General features: G+C 41.9%; 1 protein-coding gene across 6 annotated transcripts in view; it reads right to left on the reverse strand.

Annotated features, from left to right (window-relative positions):
* PHACTR1 (phosphatase and actin regulator 1) overlaps nucleotides 1-21283 on the reverse strand; it is a 445132-nt gene that overhangs the window by 182739 nt on the left and 241110 nt on the right. The window contains exon 1 of one of the 6 annotated variants that reach the window (XM_089682315.1): nucleotides 10929-11368. The exons of 4 other annotated variants lie outside the window; for them this stretch is intronic. In XM_089682315.1, the coding sequence (XP_089538441.1) occupies nucleotides 10929-11190 (262 nt within the window). In that variant the 5' untranslated portion in view covers nucleotides 11191-11368. Of the gene's footprint in view, nucleotides 1-10928; nucleotides 11369-21283 lie in introns of those variants that run through there. One more of the 6 variants, XM_089682312.1, reaches the window with a different exon arrangement.

A 21283-nucleotide genomic window follows, 5' to 3' on the forward strand; every position in this document is an offset into this window, starting at 1 on the left:
TGGGAAGCAATATTTTTCCTGCATTCATCTGTGCAATTTTTGCTCTAGCTTTGGTGACCCAAGCGAATCATGCATAGAGCGCTTGTGCTCTTAAAGAAGGTATCAACGGCTGTATGTGTGAGTGCGCGCGACCTCATGTCATTGTGTCATGCTTTTTTTAAAATGCGTGAGTGTCATTTGGAAATGACACCAAATGCATGTTTATTGATTAAATTGTTGAGTCAGCTCTATCATCTCTGGAAACTAAAGAGCGCATAAAGCTTTGGAATTATCTTTTAAAAAAAAATCGACTTTTGTTTGAGTTTTGCTGGCATATATTTACAGGCATACATAGATTTACTTTAGATATATAACTAGTAGGTATAACTTGTTGGTTCCAATGACATGCAGTATATGGAGCTGAAATCTACCCTTGAAGTGTGGTTGACACTTAATGCAAGAGTTAAAGCGGAGTTCCACCCAAAAGGGGAAGTTCTACTTCAATGCCTCGCCCCCCGATCCCCCAGTAAGAATTGGCACCTTTGGGGAGCGGGTACCTGAATTTGAGAGGTACCCGCTCCCACTTCCGCTGCGATCGCTTAAGGCGATCGGAAGTGGAAGTTGTCCTCCCTTCCTGTAGTTTTCTGGGACACGTGACAGGTCCCAGAAGACTATGGGGCCATTTACAAAGCGCAGCGCTTCTCGCACATGCGCAATGGGCACCCGACTGTGAAGCCCCCAGCTGTCACAGCCGGTTGCCCACACTAAAGATGCTGGCACCAGGGAGAGAAGACGGCAGGTGAAACCAGCCGTGGTGAGGACACCGCTGAACCAAGGGACAGGTAAGTGGCTGTATTTTAAAATGTTTTGTAGCAGCTGACTTGTTTTTTTTTTCAGCTGGAACTCTCCTTTAAATGCTTATTCAGTCTGTGGTTACAGGGATAAGGTATATTATTTACACTATTCCTGACTCCAGCAGGCATCCTCCATCCGTGCAACCGGTTTGATGCTACTGCCTTTCTAAGGCGTTCTTAGTCGCGTTTCCATGCTCGCCTCCTTCACATAAAGCACAGGGTTAATAGTCCTGCACTAAATGAGATCACGCCACGTGTCTGCCCACAGCATGTAGCTTCAATAAGAAGAGGACAACACTGGAGCCTACCAGACCGAGGCAAGAGATAAGCAATGCATCTTATCCCTGCACCTCTAGATTTAACAAGCACTTAACCCTTGTGGTGCAGGGGGGTACTGCAAGAGTGGATTTTGGCTAATTCCTAGAGTTCATCTTTAGTTCTGGTGTGTGAGTGAGCCACCGAATCTGAAGTGCCCCAGGACTATAGGCCAATCAGCAGGCGGATAATATGTTCCTTTAGGCTTCATATACACTGAATGGTTTTAACACTACTGTAAGGGGTGCCTGGCGGTTTTTTTTTAATTCTGCCTTTATATGCCCCTGCATGTTAGCCTATGTGTCAGTGCACACATAGGCGTTTAGAGGGAGAAAAAAGAAAAACCACTGCCAGCGTGTCCAGGAACAGAAGTGTTTTGGCAGAAAAAAAACTTGACACATGTAATCATGTCTAAATGCATGTTAACGCTAGGTGTGTTTAGTGCTTGAGCTTTAATTCATTTCAATGACCAGAATAAATTATTATCCTGGGCAATTAAATAAATGAATTAATGTTAAAGGGCTTGACGCTCCTAAATGTGCCTAAACGCGCCTGTAAGTGCCTAAACACGTGACATGCGTTTCTACAAAAACATGTGTGCATTAGGCCTTACCTAAGAATGAGCAATACTTAGGGGGTAGAGATAGAAAGGAAAAAAGGGAAAGACGAAGAGAGGGACAAGAAAAGGTAAAGAAAATAGAAATGAAAATGAGTGCTCTTCACAATGACATTCCACAACATTTCATGCAGGGTAGGGTGTTCATCATACCTTCACCTCATCCACTAAGTTATGTAAAAATTCACTTGGTCACAAGCTACATTTTTAGGGCTCTTTGGTGAAATGGGGTGCCTTCGTCGTTAAAAATCGATTTTCAAAGGACATTTGACAGGTGGTGCCGTTTGTCAAACTCTGCACCGAGTTGAAGATACTGTGGCTGCGAGCTAAAGCACCTCAACCACGGCATGTGAACATCTCCATCCAGCTGTCATTTTACAGTTTGATTGGTGGCTGGAAGGGGCAGCAAAACTGTAGCTCAGCTGCCTGTTTTTGCCACCCCAGACTGCCTGTCTTTAAGAGATCTTACTTAGCCTAGTTAATTAGATAGAGCAGGGCTTCTCAACCGGGGTTCCGTAGAACAATAGGGTTCCTCCAGTGGTTGCTAGGGGTTCCTTGAGCAATGAGCAATTTCTGCCTCTCAGTTAGGTTCCCACTGACACCAGTAATATTTTTAGCTATCTTTAAGGGGGTAATTCTTCCCAGTAACCACAAGTATAAGGAGCATTCTTCCCACTGATCATTACACTGATGTATCATGAGTTGTAGATATAGTCATTTTTAGCAGGGGTTCCCTGAGACATGAAATTTATCTTTGGGGTTCCTCTGTCTCAAAAAGGTTGAGAAAGACTGAGATAGAGTGTGCTGACTTAGGTCATCCAATCATGTAAAAATCCTGTTGTTTTTTTGTCATTTTTCCAAGCACATGATCGGGCATTCTTTCTCAGGTGTATTTATCATTAGCTTCCTCGTATTCACTAAGTTTGGTGAAAATTAAATTTGCAAAGTGAAAATGTATTGTAAACAGTATAGCTAAGGTCACAAATGTACAAGAAATCTGAACCATAAAAATCAATATAAAGTTAAATATTCACTAAAACTGTGCAAAGCCATCATTCAAAAACTATAATGCTGCATGTAATGTTATCCCATGCTAAAACTATATCATCCATCATCAAGAACACTGGTATTTGTCAGGCCATAGTGATTTATAATAACGACAGAAACAGAAGCATGTAGAAAGGTATTTATTTCCTGCATTTATACAGAGCTGTCATACTGTCTAGGACTTTACAAAGAGCCACTTACATTGGCCTCTGCCAAGAAAAGAAAATTCTATATAATATATAATAAAAAATATAACGAGCCCAACCACAAACCTGGTCAATTCAAACCAAGCACATAATGAAAAATCCATCTGTAGAGGTTACATTCAGGGTAAACTACAATAAAAAAATGATCAGCAAATCCGGAGATAAGAACAACTGAAATGAAATGCTAATCTTGGCGTTTCTTCTAAAAATAAAGTATAGCTTCACCCTTCATGACCCTCCTTATTGGTCAATGAGGTTGTCTTTCACTTTAAAGTGTTTTTACAGCCAAAGCATTTTTTTTTATTTTGGTTAAACCCCCTGACCAGTTTTCATTTCTGTGTCCTAGTGGGAATAATTTCCTTCACTTCTTATCTCGAAACACAATAGGAAGTGAGAGGAGATTTCACCAAGAAAGGAAAATCTCTCTTAGACATTTGTTACTGTAGCAAGTATCCCCACTGGAAGATTTCCTGTTCTGGTGACATGTCTAAAGTTTTAGTTTTCCTATACTTTTAGTCCCAGTGAAAGTGGTCTTCAGGACCAACAGAGAAATTATAAATACCCAGTGGGGACACAGATGGCAATAAAACCCTGGGAGATGTTCCAAACCTCCCCTACGCTCTCATAAATGAACACATTTTCTGAAGGAGAAACATAGAAGACAGACGGCTGTAAAAGACCAAGTGGTCCATTGAGCCATTTTTTATCTCTAACTTTTTTTTGTCAGAGTGTACATCTATGTGTAGAGTGGCTGAGTTGTCAGACTACACCATGTGGTGGGACAGGGCCTACTGTGTCCATGTACTAGGGGTACCTTTTCCCAAAGGCATACTCATCAATGCCTGGGACTAGGCGGGAATTGCAGTCATGTATATTCTAACATTTAGACAAACGCCTAAATTAGAGATGAGCTGACGTGCAGAACGAAGCTGAGTTCCTGAAAAAGTATTGTCCCGTTGCTCTACATTCAGTGAATAATAGGAGTTGCATTTGGAGTGGCAGGTTGAGCCACCAGCTCCACCAGCCAATGTCCTTTGTTACCTCACTCCAAGTAACGGAATGGGATCCCACTGAACACCTAGTACTTATTTCATGCGTGTCCTGTGTTAGCTCTTCCTTTTCTATACCATACAGTTAGGTGGAGGATCTCCGTAAAGCTGGCCTGCAATGGGAGATGGCGTACTAGGGAGGGAGCCCAAATAGTGACTCCCTCTCTAACAGAGAATACCTCACCTTACCCAGGTACTGCACCTCGACTGGCTGCTTTGTGTCATAAATGTGTCCTTAGATTCCATTAGCAATGACCCAGCTCTTCCTTAGCATACTGACTTGAAAATGTAGTGTGGTGGTCCTCATACACCTCTAGCGCTATTATAGGCCCAGGTTCTTTGTATTTGCCAGACACATTATGCATCCCTTTGTGAATAACTTCAGACCAGGCTCATAGACAAAGTTCTAATGGTCTTTACTGATCATGTGGCACAAACATCTTACCAAGTGCAAATGGCCCATTTCTCCTAACCCTGCATGACTGAGTGGCCCAGGAGTACCTTCTCAGGCGATAGTCCATAATGGCAGAGTCCTTGGTTGGAGGCACCCTGGGATCATTGGGATGGATACAGGAAGAATTGACTTCCCTTTGTCCAGTAGCGCATGGTGCTCTAGGGATCTCTGGAACTGCTCCGGACTCTCCATGGAAAAGCATCCCCTGGGCCTCTGCCTTCCCCTAATTTATAACTGGTGGTCCGGCTGAAGTCCCAAAAAGCCCGTGAACCAGAAGCAGTGAACTTAACCCTTTCCCAAGCCAGCCTCGGCTAGTACCTTATTAAGTAGTACCCAACCTGCTTACATATGTTTATCTCAAACATATCTGAGTCCACTTACTGTTGACTGACTCATTTTCTGCAGGAAGCCTATTCTAAGCATCAACTACTCTTTCAGTAAAATAATTATTTCTAAGATTAGATTACTTTTGAACTTTCCTCCTACTAGTTTAAGATAATTTCCCCACGCTCTAGATCAAACTGCGGCCCCTGTACTAGATGTGGCCCATTGATTGCCTTTATCCAGCCCTCTGGGCACTTCTCCTCCCACTGACACCATCAATGAGGCACTATTCCTCCCACTGACATGGACAATGGGACACTATTCCTCCCACTTAAACCAATGATAGAGCACTATTCCTCCCACTGACATCAATTATAGGGCACTATTCCTCTTGCTGACACAAACGATTGAGCACTACTCCTTCCACTGACACCAATGATGGGGCACTATTCTTCCCACTGACACCAGTGATGGGACACCATTCACCTCACTGACACCAGATATGGGGCATTATTCCTTCCACTGACACCAACGATGGGACACTTTGCCTCCCACTGACACCAACGATTGGATACTTTTTCTTCCACTGACACCAATGAAGGGGCACTATTCTTCCTACTGACACCAATGATGGGGTACTATTCCTCCCATTGACACCAGCAATTGGGCACTATTCCTTCCACTGACACCAATGATGGGGCATTTTCGACTCCCACTAACCAGTCTAGCCCTACTAAAGTTTGAAGTAAACTTTTTGACAGTAAACTGGCTCTTTGTTTAGAAAGTTTGGAGACCCCCTGCTCTAGATCTTCACTTCATATTAAAATTACTGCCCTCTTATTCACACTCTTCAAGTATTTAAACATTACAGTAATATGTCCCCGTCCCCTTTTTTTCCTCCAGACTGTACATATTACGTTTCTGAAGCCTCTCCTGATATGTTTTATCCCTCAGACCTTTCACCATTTTTTGTTGTCCATCTCCAGACTCGTTCTATCTTATCAATATATTTTGAATGTGGTGAAGTTTCTTGTCAAAGGATACCTAGTCACATGCAAGGAAAATAAAAAACAGCATTTTTTCTTGCTTGATGGAAATCAACAGAACTTCACCTAATTTACTAAACTCTGGATTGAATTCGATTCAGGGGTGTGAAACGTTTTTAAAAAGCTACTTGTCCAATGGACTAAACTGGGGATCCAATCTACTTGTCCCTCATGACAATCTACTTGTCCTGATAAAAAAAAATAATTTTTGCCAGGATAGAAGGGTTGATGTTTTTTATTAGGCAGAAGTGCTTTTAGAAACGAAAGGGGCTTTACGGCAACTTAAACTGATAGAAAATTTCTTAGAACCCTCAAACATATATATATATATTTTTTTTTTTAAAGCAGAGGCCCTAGAGAATAAATTGGTGGGTTTTGCTATTTTTTTTTATGTAACGCAGTATTTGCACAGTGTTTTTTTTAAACTGAATTTAAAAAAAAAATACACTCTTGAATTTTACTGCAAAAAAAAAAAAATACTAAACTAAATTTTACTATCCATACGCAACTTTTTCATAGCCTTTACAGATTACCACCGGATTTACAGAGAAGGTCTGGTGCTAGAATTACTGCCCATGATCTGACATTCTCAGAGATACATCATGTGTGGGCAGATTGCTGTTTGTGTGTGTGCAGGAGTCGACGCGTGTGTTCGCCTTTGTGAGCGGGGATGGGGGTGCGTGAAAAAAAAATTTACGGTACATTTTTATTATTTTAACACTGTCGCTTTAATTTTTTTTTTTATCACTTTTATTGCTGTCACAAAGAATGTAAACATCCCTTGTGACAGCCATAGGCAGTGACAGGTGCTCTTTATTGAGCGATCTGTTGTCAATAAAACCCCAGATCCCTCCTCTACCCTTAAATCGTTGTGATCAAAAGCTTTCCATTGTTAAAAATGGTGCCATTTACATAGGAGAAATCATAAGTTATGTATGCTCATCGCTTCCTGTTTTCTATATCATACAGGCGAACAGAGCGGTTCCAGTCTTTGTCTGCCTTTATGATCAGCGGGTGGAAGCGCCAGATGGTTGTTCTGGTGCGATGAGACAGCCCACGGAAGGGGAGATGTCCCATTCCGCTGCTTGCAAAAGCGATCCAATGGCTATTTAGCCACTCAGATTTCTTTTACAAGAGAGCCAACTGTCAGCTCTAAACCCTGCTGCTTACCCGCAGCAGGGCTAAATATATAGAAAACCTCTTGCCCGGAGTCCGAAACTGCATGTCCAGGGCATCGGGCTATAGGAATTGCACATCCCTGTCATTGCAAGTGCAATTTCCCTTACAAAGTGAACAGTTTAGTAATCAACTCTAGTGTCTCTGAAGAAGAAACACCTGAGCCGGCAAGGAAACTAGTTTATCCAGAGGACCAGAAATGACAGCCTTCCTATTTCATTACATATTTCCTTTAATACAAGTTTTTAAGTGTTACAAGCTATACCGTATGTAAGAGTACTAAAATGTTTGCTATTGTGCCACAGTGACAAACTCTAGGTAAATAGCTAAAAACACAGATAAAATATGCATAATGGGGGGCTATTTTACCTGCCAAAGGATTCGTATTTCTGTTTATCCAGTCCTGACATTTATCCAGCTCTACCACGAAGCACAGCCCTGTTTGGCAGGGCAGGAGATCCCATTGTTATCTACTTTAAAACCAGCAAGTCTGAAAGGAGACATAATTAGTGCCCTGATTATCAGTGCAGCCCCAAAAGTGCCCATCAGTGCTGCCAATCTGTGCCTGTAAGTACTGCCAATCTGTGCCCATCAGTGCCACCGGTCACTGCCACCTATCAGTGCCACCAGTCAGTGCTGCCTATTAGTACCTTTCAGTGCTAACTATTAGTGCTCATCAGTGCAGCCTTATCAGTGCTTCCTCATCAATGCCCACCAGTGTCGCCTCATCAGTGCCACCTCATCAGTGCCCATCAGTGCTGTCTATCAGTGCCCATCACTGAAGTCTATCAGTGCCCATCAGTGCAGCCTCAACGTACATCAGTGAAGGAGAACAATTACCTGTTTGCATAATTTTATAATAGAATTTTTTTTTAATTTTCAGTCTTTTTTAGTTTGTTTAGCAAAGAATCAAACACCCCAGTGGTGATTAAATACCACCAAAAAAGAAAGCTCTATTTGGGTACAGTGTTGCATGACTGCACAATTGCAATTCAAAGTGTGACAGTGCTGAAAGCTGAAAACTGGTCTGGGCAGGAAGGGGGTAAAAGTGTCCGGTAGGCAAGTGGTTAACAAAGCATATTTTATTTTTTAGTTTATTTCCACTTTATATAATTCCTGTAGTTCTTGTCCCCCATTTTCTCAGGCTGTGACTGGACAGTAAAAAGTGAAGCAGCAGACTGATGAGCTTATATACCTGTCATTCTGATTTCTACTCCTCTCAGCGTGTTCCTTGTTGGCACATAAGCACTTCAGCGCAACTGATTGGTTTCTCCCTCCCATAGTCTTAGCTCTGATATACAGGGGATTACAGGAAGCTGATAGCAATCGATTCAGAGACTAACACTGCTTGCATTTAAAAATGCATTTATTGAATACAGAACTGCAACAATTTATGTGTTTTATACCTGCCAGTGGTTCAGCTTCAAAGTGTTACTAAACCCAGGACTCTGCATTCACTATATCTGGTCTCCCACAGTACACAGTGCATGCAAATTATTTTAGTAAATATAAACTGCTAAATATATTTTCTCATCAGCAGGATTTAGCAGTCTTGCGACATCTATCAGTGTCCGGCTGAGCACTGGTTAATCTTGTAGGAGGAGTTTTCATTCGCCCCTGACTGTCCTATGAGGCTGCATGATCCCTGACCCTCTGTAACATCTACACTAATCCTAAAAAGCCCATACATATATATAATCACTTAGACTGTAAACTCCAAGGAGCAGGCCTCTTGTATTGAACTGCATTGGTGCTGTATTGTCTCCCTTTATATTGTAAAGCGCTGAGCAAACTGTTGGTGCTATATAAATCCTGTATAATAATAATTATATATATATATATATATTCAGGGCAGCACAGAGGTTAAATGGTTAGCACTTCCGCCTGGCGGCACTAGGGTCGTTGGTTCAAATCCCAACCACGGCACCACCTACCTGGAGTTTGCATGCTTTCCCTTTGCCTGCGTGGGTTTCCTCCAGATACTCTGGTTTCCTCCCACACTCCAAAGACATGCTGGTAGATGAATTGGCTCCTGTCTAAAATTGGCCCTAGCATGTGTATGTATGAATGTAAGTTAGGGACCTTAGATTGTACACAGCTTGAGGTTTAGGGACTGATGTGAATGTACAATATATATGTAAAGAGCTGCATGAATTGACGGCACTATATAAGTACCTGAAATAAATTAATAATAAATATATGTTTAATGTTTTCAACACAAGCATTTTCAGTGTTCTGCCTATCACTATTCCCCCCCCCCCCCCCGACTGTGATCTCTTCTCTTTGATACGGTGAATTGGATAACAAATATCATTTCTAAATGTTATGCAAATGGCTTCTAGCTATCAGCATTGAAGGCATTACAATGGATATTATTCTATTATTTAAATATTTTTGTTTTCTGTTTATGTGAAGAGAAGGTACCAATTCTGCCTGTAAACCATACAAACCATTTGTGAGACTAGTATATGAAAATGTAATAAAAATAAAAAAAAGATATGATTCCCTTTATTTTCCAAGATCTCTCCTGCGTCTCTATCAGCTTCACCTGGTAAAGGCTGCACACACAGCATCAATGGCAAAGTGCATATGCTAGAAGCTCGTATTTACTCAGTCCCTTTCTGTGTTGTCAATGAACCTAGCAAAAATACCTTCTAGTATATGCCTTCCAGGGGCAGAGGAATTGTTTTTTTTAAAGACTACGCACACTTACTGGTTGTTGCTCTGTAAATCTTTACTTGATTTCCTGAGAGCTGGCTGTCATAGGCATTTGAATCCTTACACTTCGGTAATGATCAGCATACTGCGCAACTGATTAGCCGGTGGCTTGTGTATGATTGCCATCCACCGCTGTGCCTTCTCACCTTTCTAATGAGGGGATCCACCACATGGGAATACCTGCTGGACCAAACCAGACTACACTGCAGTTCCTGCACAACTCTGCGGAGGAACTGAAGCCTTCGGGATGTTGCTTTGTCAGAAATCAATGGTTATTTTGTAGCTTTCACTGCTCATTGTGGCAATTCTGAATGGTATCCATCATCCACTTGATTCAATGGGAGGCAGGTGATGACATGAACTCGCACACTATAGAGAGGTGTACCCCCAGAGACACCACTCCTCCCTCTGACCTTCAAAACTCACATCCCCAGGGCAATCCCCTCCCTTCACACCAGCAATAACAATGGCAATCCATTAGCCTTCCACACAAATGACAACTACCATGATTGTGGATGGCAGCGCGACACACGGAGCAGCTACAAACTCCATTGTGCCATGCTATGGAAGTGAAGGCTTTATCTGATGTTCTCTCTTTGGCCGCCAGGGTGGCCACCAGTAGTGACAGGGTCTTCAGGTGACAGCTAGTCCATCATAGGGTAGAGGCCCTGTATGTAGGCACTGGCTAACCCAGGTGCCATCTAGGAATCATAGTCCATCATAGGGTAGGGGCCCTGTATGTAGGCACTGGCTAACCCAGGTGCCATCTAGGAATTACATATAAAGAACTCGGGACATGCGTGCCTTACCTGCACACAATGTAACCCTATTATGTTACATACACGTACACAGCTTTGGTCTACTGTGGTGAAACTAGAAATCCCATCATGCCTATGCCATGGGGAGTCATGCCGGTGGCCTTCAGAGTCTTGCAATGCTTCATGGGACCAGTAGTTCCACAACAGCTGGAGTGCTGAAGGTTGCCTACCCTTGCTCTACTGCATAGGCAGCATCGGTGGCGTCCGCCCTGATGCTACGTCTACCAGGCTCCCCGGAGCACCGGCTTCGGGAGAAGAAGACCGTCATAAGGAAGACAATGCAGACCAAACTGCACACACAACCAACACACGTCCCTTTTACTCACCCTCTCGAGCTTCTTCTCCGCGACTGCAGTTGCTGCAAATGTGCTTGATCTCCTTCCCTATGTGACAGTGGATGACAAAGGACACATTGTTGTTGGTGGGCTCTTTCAGAGGCTTCATCCTGACTAAATAGAAGGATTTCTTCTTCTGTTTGTCGCCTCTTCCAGTGCCAGGCAGTACAGAGCTCTCCCTGCAGCCAAAGGAAGGCAAAGAGAACATCCCAGGCTGCCTGCTGTTGTAGTTGGAGTGTGTGAGATCCGCCATCCGTCCCTCTGCTCTTAGCAGTCATCTCACACACACACACACATTCTCAAGCAGGACTAGAGGGGGAGGAGAGCAGCCCCAAGACTTGCATGACCTCTGGAAAGTGCTTGCACCAATCCAGGCACATCCAGGGTGGATGAAGCTCCTCTAGAATAACATTCCTCTGACTGTACCTGTCATGCCAGCATCTCATTCTCACATAAATCATAGCCGCCCAACCCCCCTCCCACTATCATCTTGTCCTGTCCCCCCCCCTCCATACACCAGCTGACCTTACTTCTCATTCTGCAGCTTTACACCACACAATGGGGAGCTGGCTGCCTTTTCTTTGGGGTTCTCGCACCCCTGTAATTCTGAAAATGCAGATTAAAAAAAAAAAAATGCACTCGTTACATTTAATTCAAAACATAATCCACGAACCAATTTATTATATGAACAATAAACCAAATATTGTCACACTTATGTAAATGTTGTCGGAAAGGCATTGCTAAACCTTGGCATCTGCCCCAAGTCTTCTTCTCTTAGATTGTAAGCTCCAAGGAGCAGGGCCCTCCTAACCCTCTTGTATTGAACTGTATTGTCTCCTGTTATTGTTATTATTATTATTGTTATTATACAGGATTTATATAGCGCCAACAGTTTGCTCAGCGCTTTGCAATATAACATCCTAGATTGTAAGCTCCAAGGAGCAGGGCCCTCCTAACCCTCTTGTATTGAACTGTATTGTTGCAGTATTGTCTCCCGTTATTATTATTATTATTATACAGGATTTATATAGTGCCAACAGTTTGCTCAGCGCTTTACAATATAACATCCTAGACTGTAAGCTCCAAGGAGCAGGGCCCTTCTAACCCTCTTGTATTGAACTGTATTGTCTCCTGTTATTGTTATTATTATTATTATTATAATACAGGATTTATATAGCGCTGACAGTGTGCTCAGCGCTTTACAATATAACATCCTAGACTGTAAGCTCCAAGGAGCAGGGCCTCCTATCCCTCTTGTATTGAACTGTATTGTTGCTGTATTGTCTTCCGTTATATTGTAAAGCGCTGAGCAAACTGTTGGCGCTATATAAATCCTGTATAATAATAATAATGATTATTATTTATTACAGGTACTTATATTACGCTGTCAATTTACGTAGTGCTTTACGCATATATATATTGTACATTCACATCAGTCCCTAACCCTCAAGGGGTGTACAATCTAAGGTCCCTAACTCACATTCATACATACACATACTAGGGACAATTTAGACAGGAGCCAATTCACCTAACAGCATGTCTTTGGAGTGTGGGAGGAAACTGGAGTACCCGGAGGAAACCAACGCAGGCACAAGGAGAGCATGCAAACTCCAGGCAGGTTGTGCCATGGCTGGGATAAGAACCAACAACACTAGTACTGCCAGGCAGAAGTGCTAACCATTTAGCCACTGTGCTGCCCTTAATAATAATAATATTAAGCACCCTGGGGTTCCTTTTGCAGTACGTTTCGCTATCGTTCCAGATATGATCCTGTAGACAAACATATTTCTTCAATTGGATTTGATTTCAATTTTTTTTTTGTTTTTTGTTTTTTTGCAGGGAGTTTATAGTGTTTTTGTATATATGCATCAGGGGGGATTTACTAAAACTGGTGCAGCTGTACACAGTAGCCAGACAGCTTCTAACTTCAGCTTGTTCATTTAAAGTGTTAGGCTCCATGTACACGGGACACTTCTGAACGATGGAAACTGACTGCTGGAAAATGTAGGTTAAAAAACGTCTGTTTAGCCACGTTTGCATACCGCGTTTATGTGCGTTTGCGTTTAGAAGCGTTTTTTAAAGATAACCTCAGGAGAACCTCCCAAATGCCCAGAATGCACTGAAAAACAGTAAAAAATTAACTATTTCAGACATTTTGAGAGAAATAGAGAGAGCAGAAGCAGAGAGAGCTGTATTTGAGATAAGCTGTCTTTTTTTGTGGTGTTTGGATGTGTTCCAGCTCATTTCTGTGCAGAAATTATTGCAGCAGTGTCTAACATTTTCTTTCATGCAAAACCTCAAAGTATGGTGTACCAGGTCCATTTGAGTACCGGGAAAATGCTTTGCATGCATTTTTCATGATGAAAAAAGGCTCTAGACAACATCTGGAGATGGAAGAGTTAAAAAAAAAATTCCAAACGCTTATAAACACGGTTAGCCGCGTTTACAAGTATTTGGCATTTGAAACGCTAATAAAATCTACTCCTAAACCCAAGTTTGGTGCATTAAAAAAACGGTTGTAAACTCAAATGCCTGTAAAAGACTGTAAACGACAGTGTGTACATGGACACATAGGAAAACATTAGGCAGAGTTCAGGGGATGCTGAAAAAAAACGCAGAAAAGCTCCTAAATGTGAGTTTGTCAGCTGCAGTGTACATGGAGCCTTACTAAACCCAGGACCCTGCACTCAGTATACTTGGTCTCCCACAGTACACATAAAATGGAAATGCAATTATTTTAGTAAATATAAACTGGTAAATACATTTTCTCATCAGCAGTTAGAGCAGTTTTGTGACTTCAGTAGAGCACTAGTTAAAGCTTGTAGAAGGAGTTTTCTTTCTGCTCTAGGAGGATGTGAAACCTTTGACCCTCTGTCTGGACAGTGCTGATCGGCCCTGTGCTGTTCATATGCACTCTCCCAAGAAGAACAAAAACCTCTCTAGCAATACACACAAAACTGAGCATGTGCATGTGACTATGGATTCAGTCTGTATCAGGTAGTCATTTCAACAAGAGGAGGGACAGTGGAGACAGGATCAAACAGCCTTTTTACACAATGTAGAGGATTAACCCCTTAGGTTCCACAGTGAGTATAACAAGCAAGCTTTACTGCTATACAGACTGATTTTACTGTTGTGGGTTTAGTAAAACTTTAAGCTTTGAACATTAAACCTGGAAGCTGGTTGGTTTCTACGCAGAGTTGCACCAGATTTTGCACCAAGCAGTTTTAGTACATAACCCCCATAGCTCACACTACTTTTTACACACATAATTAAATGAGACAATGAGGCTGGTTTACTAAAGGAGTTGCAAATGTTCACACACACAAAAAAGTGAAGATTCCCTTTAATTCACCAATCATGTGAAAAGCAAGTTCTTGTTTGTTTATTTCATCTGTACACGATTGTATACAAGATTTTTAAGATTTTTTTCTTTAATTGTTTTTTTTTTCTCTAATTGTGTACTTTTTTGTGAATGTTATTAACTTCTTTAGTAAATGAGCCTTGTAGATGGCACATCCTGAAGTTGTAGTCAGACAAATCCAGTATCAATCCAAGCTATTCTGCCTTTTAAGTTGACCTCTAATGCGCTGCAAAAACATTGTCCTTTGAAGTGTTAATAAACCCAGGACTCTGCATTCACTATAACTGGTCTCCCACAGTACACACAACATGGAAATGCAACTTTTAAAGCAAATATAAACTGCTAAATACCTTTTCTCATCAGTAGTATATAGCAGTCTTGTGACTTCTATCAGTGTCCAGCCAAGCACTGGTTAAAGCTTGTAGGAGTTTTCATTCTCCCCTGATTGTCCTATAAGGCTGCATAACCCCTGACCCTTTGTCTGGACAGCACTGATTGGCCCTGTGCTGATCACATGCACATGCAGCAAGAAAAAACCCTAAAAAACCTCTCTAGCAATACACATCAAACTGAGCATGTGCATCTTGCCACCAAGGCTCTTCTCTATCAGCAGATATATTGGGGACAGTAAAAGAAGGGGAGGATCAAAGGAGACAGGATCAACATCCTTTTTACACAATTCGGAGGATTAACCCCTTAGGTTCCACAGTGAGTATAACAAGCATACTTTACTGCATATACAGACTGATTTTAATGTTGTGGGTTTAGTAACACTTTAATAATAATGTATATTAAAGTGGTGGTAAACCCTTACATATACCCAGTAAAGTGACTGGCCGTAGCTGATACACAGAGATAAAAGCACTTATCCTTTTAACTCTGTTTCCTGACCTAAACCAGCCCACGCTCCCCATCCCAGATGTGTACTTACCTCAATGTGACAGCTGCGGTCTCAATTTTTGTCTATATCGTCCACTGAAAGTCCTGAAGGTCTTTGGTGCTCTGGCTGCTCCTGACCATCTCCTGACCATTTCTTGGTTAGGGACACCGCCCAGTAAAATTCGATGGGGAGTGTCTGTGCAGGGACAGTGAGCACACTGAAGATTCTCAGTGTAGGATACAGACAAACACCAGGGACCGTGGCCACTGAATCAAGGTAAGTAGGCATCTGGGGAGGTAGGGACTGGGCCAATCTAGGTCAGGAAAATGGATCAAATGGATAAGTGCACCTATGCTTTAAGGCCGGGCTCATATTTTGTGATGCATGTTATTATGTGTGATGTTTCATGCTAAAATGTAATGTTATGGCAGTCAATTCATTTCATTATATATATATATATATGCAAAAACATTTGTAAAAAATTTGTAAAACGAGGCATTATTTTCAATGGATTTTCATTTGTAAACCAAAAATTACGTTAACCAAGGCGTTCGTAAACCGAGGCGAGGTACACCTGTATGTATATATATATATATATATATATATATATATATAAACAGTTTTTTTCTTATTGTGACTTGCGAAAATTGGAAATCCATTCACACCTTGTGTTTAACTTCTTTTAAACAAAGAACACAGAGGGGAGAATTTAATTATAATACTGATAATGGCATAAACTTTGAATATAAATATATGAGTTAAATATCCCATAGGGCTGCTTGGGTGACTATGGCACAGCTAAAATCTTTATTTATTCATTATTTTATTGATTTCAGGTACTTATATAGCGCCGTCAATTTTTGCAGAACTTCACATATATATTGTACATTCACTTCAGTCCCTAACCCTCAAGGGCATACAATCTAAAGTCCCTAACTTACATTCATACATACACATACTAGGGCCAATTTAGACAGGAGCCAATTAACCTACCAGCATGTCATTGGCGCGTTGGAGGAAACCCACGTAGGCACAGGGAGAATATGCAAACTCCAGGCAGGTGGTGCCATGGTTGGGATTACCAACCAATGATGCTAGTCATCTCTTCTTTGCATCACTTTTATTGCCTAGACAAGCCATTCCCAACCAGGGTTCTGTGGAACCCTACTGTAGGGTTCCACCAGAGGGGTTCCTTGAGCTGTGGCTAATTGACTTTCCATTTGATGGTGTCTGCTTTGTGCCAGGGTCAAGGCCACTGGTCAGAGCCAGCAGCATGACAACAATTGCTTTTTTTAGTTGTCTATAAGGGTAGCATTCTGACCGCCACTTTGCAGGTTTTATTCTTCCTATGGACCGCCAATGCAAGAGGACTTTTTTTCATCGACCTCAGATTAATTGGTTTTAGTAGGGTTCCTTATAACCTGAAAAGTATTTTAGGGGTTCCTCAGGAGTAAAAAGATTAGGTGCCTAGTGTAGACACTACTTTACTGTTTTTTTTCCTGCACCAGCCTGCATTGTGGCACCTCTCTGCAAATGCATACACATCTTCCTCTCTTTGCTGCAGTGCTGATCAAAGCTGCCCACCCTATCCAGCTACAGTATTCATGCCAGTCTTTGTCTTTAATTGTTTTTAATTAAAACATTGGCACAAGTGGTTTATTGTTTTAGTACATACGATCAGATATTCATAGAAACTGTTGCACAGCACTTAAAAGTGAATTGGCACAGACTGGTGAACCACCACATTGTTAATTTAGTACAATAAAAATGTGTCACTATTTACAACACAAAACTGGCATTTTTCCCTTTGTTAATGTGTTCCTAAACCCAGGACCCTGTATTCACTATATCTGGTCTCCCACAGTACACAGAACATGGAAATGAAATTATTTTAATAAATATAAACTGATAAATACCTTTTCTCATCAGCAGTATATAGCAGTCTTGTGACTTCAGCAGAGCACTGGTTAAAGTTTGTAGGAGAAGTTTTCCTTCTGCTCTAGGAGAATGTGAAAGTCCTGACCCTCTGTCTGGACAGTGCTGATCGACCCTGTGCTGATCACATGCACTCTCCCCAAAAAAAAAACTCTTTAGCAATACACACCAAACTGAGCATGTGCATGTGACCACAGATTCAGTCTGTATCAGGTGGCCATTTCAACAAGAGGTGGGGCAGAGAAGACAGGATCAAACAGCCTTTTACACAATGCAGAGGATTAACCCCTTAGGTTCCACAGAGACTATACCAAGCATGCTTTACTGCATATACAGACTGATTTTACTGTTGTGGGATTAGTAACACTTTAATGCCCTCTTTGACCTAAATATTTTTTTAAATCGGTGACCTGATGGTTGTACAAAAATGATAAATGCATGAGAATTCAATGTGTATGTATAAGCATAAGTGCGGTTGACACGGTCAACTGACCGAAAGAGACAAAAGAACATTGCTAAAGATTGTGACCTGGAAAAGGAAAACAATTGGTGCAAAAGTGACTGCGGAGCTCAATCTTAGTTCCATGAAGACTGAGACTGAGCTTTTGCAGCAGTTGTTTTTCTATTCTGAGTCACAATCCTGCACAATATCCTTTTGTCTCTTTCCATCAGAGTACCATGTCAACCGCGCTTATGCTTATCAGACGACGTTTTCCCAGAAACTGTATATGCCATCAACCTTTGATACTGTACCCCGCGACACAGCAAATGAATTGTCAGCTTTGACATGACTCCTTACTACTAGCAGCACATGCAGTGAATGACAAAAGTGAGGCTTATTAGTGTATTTAGGTTTTGTGCTGCCCTAGGCAACACAAAAATCGGACACCCCCCCTCAGAGAGATCCTGGCATTGACCAACAGCACCTCTGTCCCCCCCCCCCCACCCCACCCACAGAGAAATTCACTCACCTTTACAACTCCAGACATCCATGGGAACGAGAGTCAGGCTCTGCATACACAATCAAGCAGTCCGCAGCCTCTCTCGGCTCCCACCTGCTCCCCATGCCGCAAGTGTCCCTTTTTCAAGGGGGAAGTGCTGCCCCCCCCCTGAAAAATGCCACCCTAGGCAACTACCTTGTTTGCCTTGTGGTAAATGCGCCCCTGTTCCCACCTGTTAGCTAGGTGTCTCATCACACAGCGGAAGCAAAACAAAGGTTACATCATTTCTGCTTTCAATGTGAAACATGTCGTCACCTTTACACCTGCAAATCACGTAACACCTGTATATAAGTGATGTAAAAATGGATGATAACAGAAAATAAAGATGTATGTATAAACTTTGACGCCCTCAGGTGATTTATTACAACTTGTTTAGCAGTTGGTCAAATATTCAGTACTTTTGAAGGTAAACTTACATTAGGCTTCAGAGGTCTTGTTAGGAAGGCCAGGGTGGTTCGATTTTGAATTCAAAGTAAGTTACAGACCTTCTGAAATTTGATAGGGCAATTTGTCCTTCTGTATACAACTTTTTCCCAGTGGATAATCTGATTTGTAAACTTTTCCACTGGAACATGCTATGGTGGATGGGTGTTAGCACAAGTATTTAGGCACCCCTTCGAATATTATACCTTCAGCTGGAAGCAAACTCCAACTCCTTTACTGAGCATTTTGTTCCACGTTATTCCACGTTATGGCATTGCAATCCAATACTAAACATTATCAGGAACATCTACCAGAGTTCAGTACCCATGCAGAGTAGCCTTATAATATCATCCTGTTCCCAAGATTAGGGGTGCACTCCAGCACATTAGGCCCAGGAAAAACCCTCCCATGGGAAAGCCACATAGTTGCAAGCCAAGGACACAATCCCCAATGCTAACACTCCTTGCCACTGCTTGCTCTATACATCAACTCCAGCTAAGCTCCACCCACTTTATTTATATAGGACTCTGCCAAAGGGAGCAGAACTGAGGCATTGCTTGGGAGGCACCAGGAGGAGCCCAAACTAAGAGCAAAACATTAACACCTTCCTGTAGTGTGGCCACGGTTCTTCATCTAATAAACCAAACAGACAGATTTTAGGTGTACACAAGATAGGGAGACAAATTAGCCAGTAAAGTAATCATCTGGTAAAAAAAGCTATAATTGGATAGCTTCATCTAAGGAGCATAAAATCAGCCTGCGGTTGGGTACATTAGGGAGTTCAGACTTTAAAGCGTGCAATATTATTATATTGCAGCTTACCAACTCTTAGATGTGGTGGCTGCATTAGTTTTCTTTTTTTAGGCTTAAATTCTTTTATTTTCACTTGGTGATCTGTCCAGTAAGTCTGTTTTTTTTTTTCAACAGAACAAGCTCTTCTGAAGATGTAGCAGTTAGAAAGTTGAGACAAACCATTTACCACTGAGTGGGGTGCTTACAATGATCAGCTTTTATTTAGTTATGCAAATCCTTTACCCAAAAAGGAACAAAGCTGTGGCTGCTTAAAAAGTTTTAGTTGAAGTTTGGCTTCCATTTGTCAGCGTATCTATATCTGCTAGTGCAGTTAACCCCAAAGTGACAATGCTGCTGTTCAAAGGTACAAAACTATCACTCTTTCTCCTTCATCCAAAGTCAGGGCACTCTAATACAGTATGTGCGTTACTGGCTGGATCACTAGGTGAAAACAGAGGAAAAAACATCCACCACATCTAATGTTTGGTAAGCTGCAATATATTACATTTTTGGCTTTGGGTTTTATATCGCTATAACATGATTTTACTTGCTGCATTCTTGTTCTGAGTCATGCTTATATTTGTTCTGCATGCTAGTTCTGAGGCCTGGAACACCACCTCAATAGTTATCAATTTATCAGTGTTGTTTCCTCATGTCAGTTTTTTTTAGATACTGAAACCGGGTAACCTATAGCTACAGAAAAATGGCAACTGATCCCACACAGGACGCTGACTCACAGTGACCACAACTAAACCAGTAATGTAATAAAAGATGGCTTCAGCTCTGCTTTCCATTCATAGGAGAAGTCCCTCAGACACTTTACCCCCTAATTGACTTAATCGTCGGGGCCACTTTTATATCTGTTTAAAAATCTTTATACATTATACTTATAGGCAGGTGCAGTCTACTTTCTCCACCGCAGTGGCATGGCAGAGGGAGAAAAAGTCAAGAGGAACAAGGCTCCTCTATGGTTTCCTGGGTCACTGAGAAAGCTATCTGGTTGGATACTACCTCTGGTGGCCATCTTGGGTCAAGGCAAAGTCTATTTAAGACCCTGGCTCCCAGGTAGGGATAGGGACACACCATCCTTCTTGGAATCTTCCCATGTGGTACTGGCTAGGCCACATTCCACCCATTGAAACAGATGCTGTCTACTCATCCAAGACCTGCTCCATTCCACATTGCTTCCATAACCTGTGAGTACTCCCGGTCAGGTGCCATCTCACCGGGCTGTTCTTAAAGCTGAACGTTGACTTTAATACAAGTTCTGTTCCTGCAGCTGGACTGTGTATTTATGATTCTGCACCTCCCCACTCTCTGTGATAATAAGGCCTATTACAGCTACAGATACTCAGCAACAGAAAACTGTTTTAAATGCAATCTCCACAAGGCGATATTTAGGCGGGCAGCAGTGGGTAGGGACGGCCGCTAGCAAGAATCAGTAAATTCTTGCTGAAGGAGCTAAATGCGCATGCACACTGTGTGTGAGAACAACACTGGCTGTCAGATTTGTACTTCATATGGTTAAACGGAAATACCAAACCTGGATGTAGACAATGTTCCTGGCCATACACAAACTGACCACAGATAATTGGCCAGTTTGTATGCGGCCATAGGATAGAGTACAGAGGCAGCTTTGAGCCACCTTTGAACGTGGCAAACTATAACCCCAGCTGCCCATGTAAATGTAGCCCTAAATAAATACAGTGACAAGGAAGAACTCGATGAACTCCTCCTGTTTGCTATCATAGGTTAATATGTTCTTATAGTCGATAGGGAATCATAATATATGCATTAAATACAAGAAATCGTTCTCTTTTAATTGATATTCTCCTAACTTTCCTAAAATAAGCATCTCCATGCTTGGAATCTGAATTCCATTGTGCCTGCATGACACATTTTAATGTTCCAGGTCAGTGTAGTTTTCTCCACGTGGAAAAGTGACGTACAG

This window comes from Staurois parvus, unplaced genomic scaffold (assembly GCF_062004578.1).
Source record: "Staurois parvus isolate SC_StPar_1 unplaced genomic scaffold, SC_StPar_1.0 ptg000287l, whole genome shotgun sequence".
Classification (NCBI taxonomy): Eukaryota; Metazoa; Chordata; class Amphibia; order Anura; family Ranidae; genus Staurois; species Staurois parvus.